The following is a 13,047-nucleotide window of genomic DNA, read 5'->3' as shown; positions in this document are numbered from 1 at the left end:
AGACCACCAATGCTTTCTGGCTGATGTTTTGGTCACTTTTGAATGTTGGTTGTGCTTTCATGCTCGTGGTAGCATGAGACGGACTCTACAACCCACAAGTGGCTCAGGTAGTACAGCTAATCCAGAATGACACATCAATGTGAGCTGTGGCAAGAAGGTTTGCTGTGTCTGTCAGCGTAGTGTTCAGAGGCTGGAGGTGCTACCAGGAGACAGGTTAGTACACCAGGAGACGTTCAGGGGGCCGTAGGAGGGCAACAACCAAGCAGCAGGACCGCTACCTCAGCCTTTGTGCAAGGAGGAACACGAGGAGCACTGCCAGAGCCCTGCAAAATAACCTCCAGCAGGCCACAAATGTGCATGTGTTTGCAGAAACAGTTAGAAACCGACTCCATGAGGATGGTCTGAGTGCCCGACGTCCACAGACGTCCACAGATAGGGGTTGTGCTCACAGGACGCTTGGCATTTGCCACAGAACACCAGGATTGGCAAATTCGCCACTGGTGTAATGTGCTCTTCACAGATGAAAGCAGGTTCACACTGAGCACATGTGACAGACGTGACAGAGTCTGGAGACACCGTGGAGAGCGATCTGCTGCCTGCAACATCCTTCAGCATGACCGGGTTGGCAGTGGGTCAGTAATGGTGTGGGGTGGCATTTCTTTGGAGTGCCGCACAGCCCTCCATGTTCTCACCAGAGGTAGCCTGACTGCCATTAGGTGCCGAGATGAGATCCTCCCTCACCCCTTGTGAGACAATATGCTGGTGCGGTTGGCCCTTAGTTCCACCTAATGCAGGACAATGTCAAACCTCATGTGGCTGGAGTGTGTCAGCAGTTCCTGCAAGATGAAGGCATTGAAGCTATGGACTGGCCCGCCCATTCCCCATACCTGAATCTGATTGAACACATCTGGGACATCATGTCTCGCACCATCCACCAACGTCACGTTGCACCACAGACTTTTCAGGAGTTGGCGGATGCTTTAGTCCAGGTCTGGGAGGACAGCCCTCAGGAGACCATCCGCCGCCTCATCAGGAGCATACCCAAGCATTGTAGTGAGGTCATACAGGCACATGGAGGCCACACACAACAGAACATAATTTCCCTGTCTTGAGGCATTTCCACTGAAGTTGGACCAGCCTGTAATTTGATTTTCCACTTGGATTTTGAGTATCATTCTAAATTCAGACCTCCATGGGATATTAATTTTGATTTACATTGATCATTTTTATGTTTTATTGTTCTCAACACATTCCACTATGTATTGAATAAAGATTTGCAACTGAAATATTTCATTCAGTGATATTTAGGATGTGGTATTTTAGTGTTCCCTTTATTTTTTTGAGCAGTGTATTTTAGGGAAAATAAGATTGGCCTTTATTTTTAATGTATTGGCAACAAAATACCATAATTGTCCGACTAATTATCTTGGGACAACTAATAAAGTTGTCATTATAATAGGGAGCAAGGTAATTAGAAATAAATAATTGCATGTTGTAATGCTGCATATATTGGCAGAATAAAGAAGATCAAGCTTGTTGCACTAATTATCTAAGACAACCACAAACATAACCCATTTTTTTTTTATTCTTCAGGCTTCTGACATTCAAGCACGCTACATAGAGTTGCTAACTAGAGGAAATGATTTATACAGACTTTTGCATGAAATGTCAAAGAGCATGGAAGACTTAAAGGTATTTTACTATACATACACCTTTGAGTGTTTAATTTAATCCAAGCTGACAACGTTTGTCCATGGACAACATATCATAAATGAGAATTAATGTTTTCTTTAAAATTTAACTCAACTTTAACCCCTTAAGGACCAGGGGTATTTCCGTTTTGGCGTTTCCATTTTTTGCTCCCCTTCTTACCACGGACATAACTTTTTTAATTTTTATGTCAATATGGCCACATGAGGGCTTGATTTTTTGCGGGACGAGTTGTACTTTTGAATGGCACCATTGATTTTACCATATTATGTACTGGAAAACGGAAAAAAAATCCAAATGCGGTGAAATTGCGAGAAAAGTGCAATTCCACAATTGTTTTTTGGATTTTTTTTTACCATGTTCACTAAATCCTAAAACTGACCTGCCATTATGATTTTACAGGTCATTACAAGTTCACGGACACCAAATATGTCTAGGTTCTTATTTATTAAAATGGTGAAAAAAAAAATCAAAATCTGTAAAAAAAAAAAGTTGCCATTTTCCAAGACCGTAGCAACTCCATTTTTTGCGATCTGGAGCCTGGTGAGGGCTTATTTATTTTTTGTGTGTCGATCTGACACTTTTATTGATATGATTTTGGTGTGTATGTGATCTTTTGATTGTCCATTATTGCATTTTATTGCAATGTTGAAGCAACCATAAAAACGTAATTCTGGCATTTCGATTTTTTTTTTCTCGCTACGCCGTTTACCAATTGGATTAATTCTTTTTATATATTGATAGATCGGGCGATTCTGAACGCAGCGATACCAAATATGTGTATATTTGATTTTTTTTATTGTTTTATTTTGAATGGGGCAAAAGAGGGGGATTTTGACTTATATTTTTTTCTTTTTTTAATATTTTTAAAAATGTATTTTACTTTTTACCTGCTTCAATAGTCTCAATTGGAGATTAGAAGCTGCTATCATGCGATTGCTTGTGCTATATAGAGGAGGGTGGAGGTATTGACACGCTTCCTGCGCGTGCATGTTAACAGCCGCGGGTAGATTGCGATTCCACTTGCGGCTGTTAGGGGCACATGTCAGCTGATTAGATCAGCTGTCATGTGCTGGAAAAGGTGCGGGCTCATCAGCACCAACCAGCACCAAACAGGGGGACGAGTCGAATGACAGACACTGCCCGTCATTAGATGTTAAGAGGTTAATAGAAATATTTGACATGTCAGAGTTTTGTCAAATGTTTTGATTGGAGGGGGTCTGCTGCTAAAACCTCCACAGATCGCTAAAATAAAAAGGCTCAAGACCTCAGTTAAGCTGTTCTCCTACGAGATCAAAGGCAGGATTATAGACTTTCGATTGATATGTCTTCAGTTTCAGAAGACAGCGTGTCAATCGGCACTCATTACATCTGTTTCTATGTAGCAGTAATCTGCATGTGTAAATTGTAAGGGAATGAACAATAATTATTAGAGGTGTCCTACTGACTAACACTCATATTTAGGACAACAACAAAAATGCAATTTGCTCACAAACATTGTCACATTTACATCGTACAATATTCATTCATTTAATCAATGGCTCAAATAAAAGGATGTTAACATTGGTGCGCAAATTTATAATCGGATTATTGAGTTGTCAACATTTTTTTTTACAGATGAAAAACACTAGGATTGAGCTTCTTGAAGAGGAACTACGCCTTGCCAGAGATGCAAATTCAGATAACTCCCAGAAAAACAAATTTCTTGATCAAAATCTGCAAAAATATCAGACAGATTGCTCAGAGTACAAATCAAGACTCCTTCTTCTGGAAGATATGAAGAGGAAGGCTGAAATGGAAGGGTCTTCTGCAAAACAGAACCTTGATAAATGCTATAGTCAGATAGCTGAACTCAATGAAAAGATCACCAGGTTCACATATGAGATTGATGATGAGAAAAGGAGGAGAAAAGCACTGGAGGACAGATGTGAGCTCCAAAAGAATGAATTCAACCAAATTCAGCAAAAGAGGCAAAGTGACTTAGAAGGTGTCAACCGCCAAAAAATTGAAACTGACAAGATAATCAAGGAGAAGGAATATGAGATAGAGAGGCTAAGAGTTCTTCTGCAGGATGAAGGCCAGAGGAAGCGGGACTATGAGAATGAGCTGTCAAAGGTAAGGAAGCAGTATAGTGACGAAATCAGTAGTTTGAGGAACAAATTTGAATCTGAAATAAACATTACAAAGACGACAATACAGCAAATAACGGTTCAGAAGGAAGAAGACTCATATGAATTAAGAGCCCAACTTGAGAAATTAGCAAGAGAAAATAGAGATCTTACCCAAGAAATCACTCGACTTAATGAAACCATTGTCCAAACAAATGAACAACGCAGAAGGGCAGAAGATGATGCTCTTCAACAGAAAGCTTCAGGGTCTGAGATCACTCAGAGAAAGCAGCAACTGGAAAAGGAACTACAAAGGATAATTAATAGTAGTTCAGAAGAAGTTACAAGATTTAAGATATCACTGGAGGAAGCTAGCAGGACAATTCAGGATAGAAACGGTGAGATTGACAAATTGAAATATCAACTTCAGGAGGAGGCTGCCCGTCAGAGGCAATATGAAAACGAGCTTGTAAAGGTAAGAAACAATTATGACGATCAGCTTATAAATTTAAGAAGCAAGTATGAAACAGAAATTAATATTTCAAAAACTACCATCCACGAACTAAGTATTGAAAAAGAAGACAACATGACTGGCTTGAATCAAGAGATAGACAGTCTAGCAAGAGAGAAACGAGACTTGTCATTAGAGTTAAACAGATTACGGACCTCTTTGACACAAATGACAACGAATTTGAAAAAAACTGAAGATGATGTTCACCAGCAGAAGTCATTAACATCAGATTTGACTCAAAGGAAGCAGCAATTGGAGATTGAGTTGAAGCAGCTATCCAAGCTCAGATCTGAGGAGGAGCAAAGAAATAAAAAATCCCTTGATGATGCTGCCAAAACAATTCAGGAACGCAATAAGGAGATTGAAAGATTGAAAAAAGTTATTGAGGTTGAAATAAACCAAAAGAAGAGACTTGAGGAGGAGCATGTAAAAGTACAAAGGAACCAGTTTGATCTACAAAAAGCCAACACAGCTGCCACAGAGACCATAAGCAAATTAAAGATTCAGGAGCAAGAATTAATAAGACTTAAATCAGACTATGAAAAGCTATCAGTAGAAAAACAAGGAAAAGAAAATGAAATAAACAGACTTCAAGTCAAACTGAAAGAATTGGAGACACATAAGAACAAACTTGAGGAAGAGATTAACAGGCAAAAAAGAATTGCTGCAGATGAGCATGCAAAAAATAAAAAGTTAGAAGAAGAGTTGGAAGCTCTTAGAAGAACCAGTACTGAGCAACTAAAAAAGATCACAACGCTAACACAACAAGTAGAGCAAGTTACGATCATTAAAAGGCAAACTGAGGAAGACTTAAGACAACAGAGAGAGTCTTTAGATGGTCAGCTCAGAGACCAGCAGAGAAATATTGATGAGCTGAGTAAACTTGTAGCTGAGGTGGAAAGTCTACGTCGCCAATTACATGTAGAGCAAGAAAACTTACGGCAGGCTCACATAAGAAATGAGCACCTGCAGAAAACCATTGAAGAGAGAAACCGAAGCCTCAATGAGAGTAAAATAGAAATAGAGAGGTTGCAGTCGATAACAGAAAATCTGACTAAAGAACACCTGAGGCTTGAAGAGGAGCTGCGTTATGTTAGGCTGGAAAATGAGGAGGTCAAGAAATGTAAAGATGAAGTGGATGGTGAAAAAAATGCAACTATTACAGAGTTAAAGAACCAGCTACAAATCAGCAACAAGCGATCTTTGGAGCTACAGGGCCTAATAAATGAATTACAGAAAGAGAGGCAAATTTTGAGACAGGAAATTGAAAAATTCCAAAAGCAAGCACTGGAGGTACTCACATAAATTTCCCTTAATGTGTTTTCTGTCCAGTAATTTAATCATTCTATAATCTAACATGTGTATTTAGCTTCTAGTAACAACTTATAATTAAATTTCTAATTGCCAAAATAGAAGTATTTTTAACTTTAGGCACCTTGAGGACATGGGTGCACTTTTTGTTATCTACAAAACAGTAAGCGGGCATTAAACTGTTCTGGAAACCTCACACGCAGAGTCCAGAATTCCAATTAGGATAAATTTCATTGGTAAGAACCAAATGGCAAAATAAAAAAAATGAAGCATTATTAATAACTTAATTAAAAAACATATTTGATACAAGGTCAGTTACACTTAGGTACACTGACTACTTATTGTATTTGTTGTTATATTTAGGCCGGGAGGCTAAATGCTATATTTGCATGTATTTATAATATTAAATATATTTAAAAAAGCATACATATTTAAAATGTATTTAGTGTAGCAATGTGTGCACCTATTCAATCTACACTATTTAAGCACCTAATAAAACCATTTCTGCAACTTCTAAAATGATAAACTCTCCATATTGTCAATCTTATTAAAAATTTCTCTTTTGTTTATGTTGTGAGTTGATTTACTCTCCGAAGTCTTCACTATCCTTTTTTATGTTCTAATCATTGTATTAGTCTCAGATGTCAGTAAATCAAATCTGTTCTCATTAAATTTTGTCTCAGTTTTTAAATGTTTTTGTTCCATTTTGTGTATTTTTCAGATCAAATATAGAATAAAAATCACTGAAAACAAATCTACGGTAGACTGCTATAACCAATTGTAGCCTTACTTTTGTTCACTCATTATTTTAATGCAGTGTATTTTTACATTTTAAACATTTCATATTGTGTGGGATGGGAATGTAGTCAAATACATAGTTTCTACTTCATTATAAAAATACTTCATTAGCCTATCGAAATAAAACCTACAATGTGTGAGATCTTAGACCAAATTCTGGTAGTATTGTATATATGAGTAAATTCTTGTGGGTGATGTAGGCTGATTATGTCAATAAACAATCTTTTCTTTGTATTTTTTTTCTTTTGTTGCAGGCCACCGGTAAGATACAGGAATCTAGTATGAAGTGTTCAGAAATTATTCAAGAAAAAGAAAGCCTCTTGATGAAAATAAAACTTCTGGAACAAGACAGAACAAGGCTGCAACGTCTTGAAGAGGAACTAAGCCGTGCAAAGACTTCATTAGATGCAGAAACACGTAATAAGCAACGCTTGGAAGAAGAGAAGCAGCAAATTCGAAATGACCTGAATCAGTGGAGAACACAATATACCCGCAAGGAGGAAGATGTGAAGAGAATTGAAAGTGATTGGGAGAGAAGTGAAAGAGAGAAAGTTTCATACAAAACTGAAATTGAAAGACTGCAGGCTGAGATTAGATCTATTGAAGAGCGATACAGGCGGAAGATGGAGGAGACTCAACGGTTGACTCAAGTAGATTTTGATAATCAACGACTTTCTCTTGAAAGAGAACTAGACAGTCTTAGGAGGCGACCTATATCATCGAGTAAGCAGATTCAAACGGATGAAGACATGTCAGTTGATCTTTCCAAATTTGTTTTCGATGGTCTGAGGAAAAAAGTTACAGCACATCAACTTCTGGAATGCCAGATAATAACAAAGTCTACTTATGAAAAATTAATAAAGGGCCAGAGATCACTGGAAGAGGTTTCCGCTGAAATAGAACCCTTCTTGAAGGGTGCTGGTGCAATTGCCGGAGTATCTGTAACACCTAAAGAGAAACATTCATTTGTGGAAGCAAAGAGAAGGAAACTGATTTCACCTGAGAGCTCAGTCATGTTACTAGAGGCTCAAGCTGCAACTGGAGGAATAATAGACCTAGACAGGAATGAAAAGCTTTCAGTAGACAATGCAGTAGCTAGGGACCTCATTGATTTCCAAGATAGAGAGGCCATTTACACTGCAGAAAAAGCAGTTACTGGTTTCAAAGATCCTTTCTCAGGAAAAATCGTTTCTGTTTCAGAGGCCATCAAGAAAAATCTGATTAGTCGGGAAGTTGGTATACGGCTTTTAGAAGCTCAAGCAGCTGCGGGAGGAATAGTTGACCCAGTGAACAGTGTATTTGTGCCTATTGAGGTTGCATTATCTCGTGGCTTGATTGACCGTGATTTACATAAAGCTCTTAATAACCCCAGTGATGATGGCAAGTATTACATAGAACCAGTCACTAAGAAGAATGTCAGTTATGCACAACTTAAGCAGAAATGCAGAGTTGAACCCCACACAGGATTACTTTTGCTTCCAGTTATGAAGAAAAGCCTTTCATTTGCTGGTATCAGGCAACAAGTACCTTTGACAGAGTTAGTAGAGTCAGGTATAATTCGTTCTTCTACTGTAGATCAACTAGAATCTGGCCAGATATCTGTGGAAGAAGTCAGTGAAAGAATTAAAGATTTTCTGCAAGGATCCAGTTGTATTGCTGGTATATACAATGAGGCTACAAAAGAAAAGTTAGGAATCTATGATGCAATGAAAAAGGGATTGTTAAGACCTGGAACCACGCTGGAACTACTAGAAGCACAGGCAGCAACAGGATTCATAGTGGACCCAGTAAATAATCTAAGACTTACTGTCGAAGAAGCTTATAGAAGAGGACTTGTTGGAATAGAATTTAAGGAAAAATTACTGTCTGCAGAAAGAGCAGTAACTGGCTACAAAGACCCAGAAACTGGGAACATAATTTCATTGTTTCAGGCTATGAACAAAGAGCTTATTGAAAAAGGACATGGCATCCGCCTGCTGGAGGCTCAGATAGCTACTGGTGGCATAATTGATCCAAAAGCAAGTCATCGTTTACCAGTTGATGTAGCATATAAACGTGGTTATTTCAATGAAGAAATGAATGAAATCCTTTCCGATCCTAGTGATGACACCAAAGGCTTTTTCGATCCTAACACAGAGGAAAATTTGACATACTTGCAATTAAAAGAGCGGTGCATTGTAGATGACAAAACCAATCTTTGTCTACTGCCTTTGAAAGAAAAGAAAAAGTTAGTCCAAGCATCCCAAAAGAAAACTTCTAGGAAACGCAGAGTGGTGATAGTTGACCCAGATACCAACAGGGAAATGACTGTACAAGAAGCTTATAACAAAGAGCTTATAGATTATGACACCTATCTTGAGCTTTCAGAACAAGAATGCGAATGGGAAGAAATAACTACTACAGGTTCAGATGGCTCAACCAGAGTTGTACTTGTCGACCGCAAGACAGGCAACCAGTATGATGTCCAAGAAGCAATAGACTTGAAAATAATCAATAAAAGCAACTTTGAACAATACCGTGCTGGTACCTTAAGCCTTACTCAATTTGCAGACATGATCTCCAACAAGAACCTAAGTGACGATGTACTAGTTACTTCAAGACAAGAATCCCTCTTATCTCCCAAATTTCGAACAAGCTCTTGGTCTAAAAGTGGTTCATTTTCAGACTCTTTAGAGGAAATCAGTCCTATTGCAGCCATATTTGATACTGAAAATTTAGAAAAAATCTCCATTTCAGAGGGCATCAAGCGTGGTATTGTCGATACAATTACTGGACAGCGTTTACTTGAAGCACAGGCATGCACAGGTGGCATTATAAACCTAACCTCTGGTCAAAGAATTCCTCTGCAAGATGCTGTCAACCAAGGCATAATAGATCAGGATATGTCTGCCAGGCTGAAGCAAGCACAGAAAGCATATTCTGGTTTTGATGGTGTTAGAGGCCAGAAAAAATTATCTGCTGCTGAAGCTATGAAGGTAAACTGGCTGCCGTATGAAGCTGGACAACGTTTCCTTGAGTTTCAGTACTTAACAGGGGGCCTTATTGATCCAGAAACACAATCCAGAATTACAACAGAAGAAGCTATACGGAAAGGTATAATTGATGGTCGTGCGGCGCAGAAATTACGAGACCTCAGCAACTACCCCAAAATTCTGACTTGTCCAAAAACTAAACTGAAAATCTCCTACAAAGAAGCCGTTGATCGCTCTATGGTTGAAGATGTAACAGGCCTGAGAATGCTGGAAGCAGCTTCAGTGTCCTCTAAAGGAATAAGTAGCCCATACAATGTATCTTCAGCTCCTGGATCCCGCTCAGGATCTCGCTCAGGTTCTCGAAGTGGATCCCGACGAGGAAGTTTTGATGGTTCATCATCCTCTTCATACAGCTATTCTTTCCAATCTGTTAGTAGTTCATTTGGAAATTAATTGGTAATAGGGTTGGCTATCTAATGGGGTAAACTATATTGGTTTTAGCCTTAAAAATAACACTTGTCTAAAGTACGTGCTTTATATTTTCTTATTTGAAATGTTATAAATTGTGCACTGAAAAGAAACTTTAATCTTTGTTATGAGGGGCTTAATGGCTTTTCAACAAGCTCTTTATTACCAAAACGATTAAAAAAGTTTTATATATTTAGAAATGTGTATGGGTAACACATTATTTGTAATGTAGTTTGCATTTGCTGTGCCTTTTCTACAAATTCTTATCCGGTTAAGACAAAGTTGGTGAAAGCTTACAGCTTACTTGCTATTTCTGCATTCTCTAGTTTTTGCATTTTGACTTGAATTTCTTTGATGCAGTTCTAAAAACACCAAATTGGTTAAGGTTCAAGTCTTAGATTTTTATATAGATTTATTCCCAGCACTAACATAGCTGATTTTACGTCATACTTGCATACTGTATGTATGGTTTACAGCAGTTAGCTTTTTATATTCAATTATGCTTGTTTTGTGATATCAGCTGGCAATAAAGTTTGAAATATTTTAAGTTTTTTTATGTTGTACTTTAATCTTTGGGTGAATGTTTTATAGCAACATTATTTCAGATATCTAATACCCTTTAAATTCCAATTTTCATAAATAAGTCCCATTTACGCAAGTAAGGATACAAAAAGGATACTGTAGACAAGTATATTCTACAAACTCCAATGTTTATAATATCAGCGTAATTAGGGTTGGGCAAATTAATTAAGTAAAATTGAATTCTACTTGAAATTTACAAAAATCAGTATTTTTCCAGAATGGAGATTTGTTTTTGTTTTTTTTTAATTTACACCACGTGTATTTGACAAAATGGCAGTAGGATTTTTATCCTAAACTGTAAAGGGTCAGGGTCAAACTAACAAAACAAAATTAAAACTCCCCTCACTACTCTGACCACATCTGCTGCTCTCTCTTCCCCATACAGTCCTCGGCACTCAGTTTCTCTTCTTATGGCTTTCTTGCTCTAAAACACCAGGCATATTCACGCACAACCAGGACTTCCAGCTGTGACTAAAGGTACCGTCACACTAGACTATATCGCTAGCGATCCGTGACGTTGCAGCGTCCTGGCTAGCGATATCGTCCAGTGTGACAGGCAGCAGCGATCAGGCCCCTGCTGTGATGTCGCTGGTCAGGGCAGAAAGGCCAGAACTTTGTTTTGTCGCTGGACGTCCCGCTGACATCGCTGAATCGGCGTGTGTGACGCCGATTCAGCGATGTCTTCGCTGGTAACCAGGGTAAACATCGGGTTACTAAGCGCAGGGCCGCGCTTAGTAACCCGATGTTTACCCTGGTTACCATTGTTAAAGTAAAAAAACCAAACACTACATACTTACCTACCGCTGTCTGTCCCCGGCGCTGGGCTTCTCTGCTCTGGCTGTGAGCGCCGGGCAGCCGGAAAGCACAGCGGTGACGTCACCGCTCTGCTTTCCGGCCGCTGTGCTCACAGCCAGAGCAGAGAAGCCCAGCGCCGGGGACAGACAGCGGTAGGTAAGTATGTAGTGGTTGTTTTTTTAACTTTTACGATGGTAACCAGGGTAAACATCGGGTTACTAAGCGCGGCCCTGCGCTTAGTAACCCGATGTTTACCCTGGTTACCGGCATCGTTGGTCGCTGGAGAGCTGTCTGTGTGACAGCTCTCCAGCGACCAAACAGCGATGCTGCAGCGATCCGGATCGTTGTCAGTATCGCTGCAGCGTCGCTTAGTGTGACGGTACCTTAAGCCTGGGGATGCCCCTGCGTGTCCACAGGGATGTCTGCATTTGTGCGACAGCATTAAGAGGAGCATACAACCTTGTGGGAGAGTGTGAGCAGTGAGGTGAGTATTAGTTGTTTTTTTGGCTTTTTTTTCTTTTTCTACATCTTTTGTTTAATGTCCTCTGGTGTATTTTTATACACCAGAGCATAATATTCAATTCTCAGAGGATAAATTTGCTTTAATACAAATTACTCTGTAAAATCTGTGCAATTTGGCTCACACAGAGCTCATCAGATCTGCTCATCTCTAAATGTTAGGATAAAAATAGTTTAGTTGCAAATTTACTTCCCAACGTTAAATGCTAATCATAATTAAGGTGAAAAAACAAGAAAGTTTTATACATAGCAGTCCTCTGTACAAAGTGCTTTTCTGCTCCTAGGGATAGAATGTGTACAAGTACAATTGGTTTGGGTCCCCAACTTGTGTCCTTAGGGAGGGCGTGGAATATTATTCTCCTCCTTCCTAGGTTCACCAAGGGGAGGGTTCTTCATTACCCATGCAAACCGCCCCACCACCTCCAACTATGATATATCACGTATATATTGCAAATTAGATATGACTCTTGCCTGAAAGATGATACAGTCATAGAATGTCGCTCATTTGAGGAAGCAGCCATATGCTCCCAGTAGATTGCTGAATTTACATAATAAAGGTGGGATGTTAGGCAGAAGTCATGTGTTAATGGTTTTTCCCCAAGGAGAATGAGAGACACAATTACATTGGACAAGGATTGTTGGACATTCGGGAGGGAGTTGAAGATATGAGGACTCAGAAAGACATATTTTATAGAAGACAATACATATAAATTTACAGTGGCCTATCTTCAGTGCAGTCACTTTGTAATTAGCTGACAAAAAGAGAGAAATTTCTTTTCACCAGAAATACACACAGTTCTTCATATCAAAAGCAAATAAATGATCAAAATATAGTTCTTTTGTACAGAAATGTACCAATTTAAGAATCTGCAGTAACATCTGTGTTGTGTAACAGAGAACTTTTTCTCAGATCTTAAAAATAACCAGTTGTAAGGAAAAAAGTGAAAAGTAACATATGTCATAAGATGTAAAAGGAGGGTTAATATGCACAAGCAGGACATAGCTGCTTGTAAAGGGTAAATCTCCAAAAAAAGGAGTTGGTTGCATGTAAAAGGTTAGGCCGGGGTCACACTTGCGAGTTCAATGCGAGAAACTTGCACGAGTCTCTCGCCTCAATATCCGGCACTCGGGACCGGAGCGTTCAGCTGCATGTATTTCTATGCAGCCGCGCACTCCGGTCCTGAATGCCTGCGGGAGTGCCGGTTATTGATGCAAGAGACTTGCGTGAGTTTCTCGCATTGAACTCACAAGTGTGACCCCGGCCTTAATATGA

General features: G+C 39.2%; 1 protein-coding gene across 4 annotated transcripts in view; it reads left to right on the top strand.

Annotated features, from left to right (window-relative positions):
* Positions 1-10,425, top strand: part of DSP (desmoplakin) — a 69,432-nt gene extending 59,007 nt beyond the window's left edge. For 2 of the 4 annotated variants that reach the window (XM_069730692.1, XM_069730691.1), the window contains exons 22-24: positions 1,594-1,692; positions 3,328-5,622; positions 6,693-10,425. In XM_069730692.1, coding sequence (XP_069586793.1) covers positions 1,594-1,692; positions 3,328-5,622; positions 6,693-9,863 — 5,565 coding nt within the window. In that variant the 3' untranslated portion in view covers positions 9,864-10,425. The remainder of the gene's footprint in view (positions 1-1,593; positions 1,693-3,327; positions 5,623-6,692) is intronic. The other 2 variants (XM_069730694.1, XM_069730693.1) reach the window with 2 other exon arrangements.
* Positions 10,426-13,047: the final 2,622 nt, after the last annotated feature.

This window comes from Ranitomeya imitator, chromosome 6 (assembly GCF_032444005.1).
Source record: "Ranitomeya imitator isolate aRanImi1 chromosome 6, aRanImi1.pri, whole genome shotgun sequence".
NCBI lineage: Eukaryota > Metazoa > Chordata > Amphibia > Anura > Dendrobatidae > Ranitomeya > Ranitomeya imitator.
This window is presented reverse-complemented; position numbering and strand designations above follow the sequence as displayed.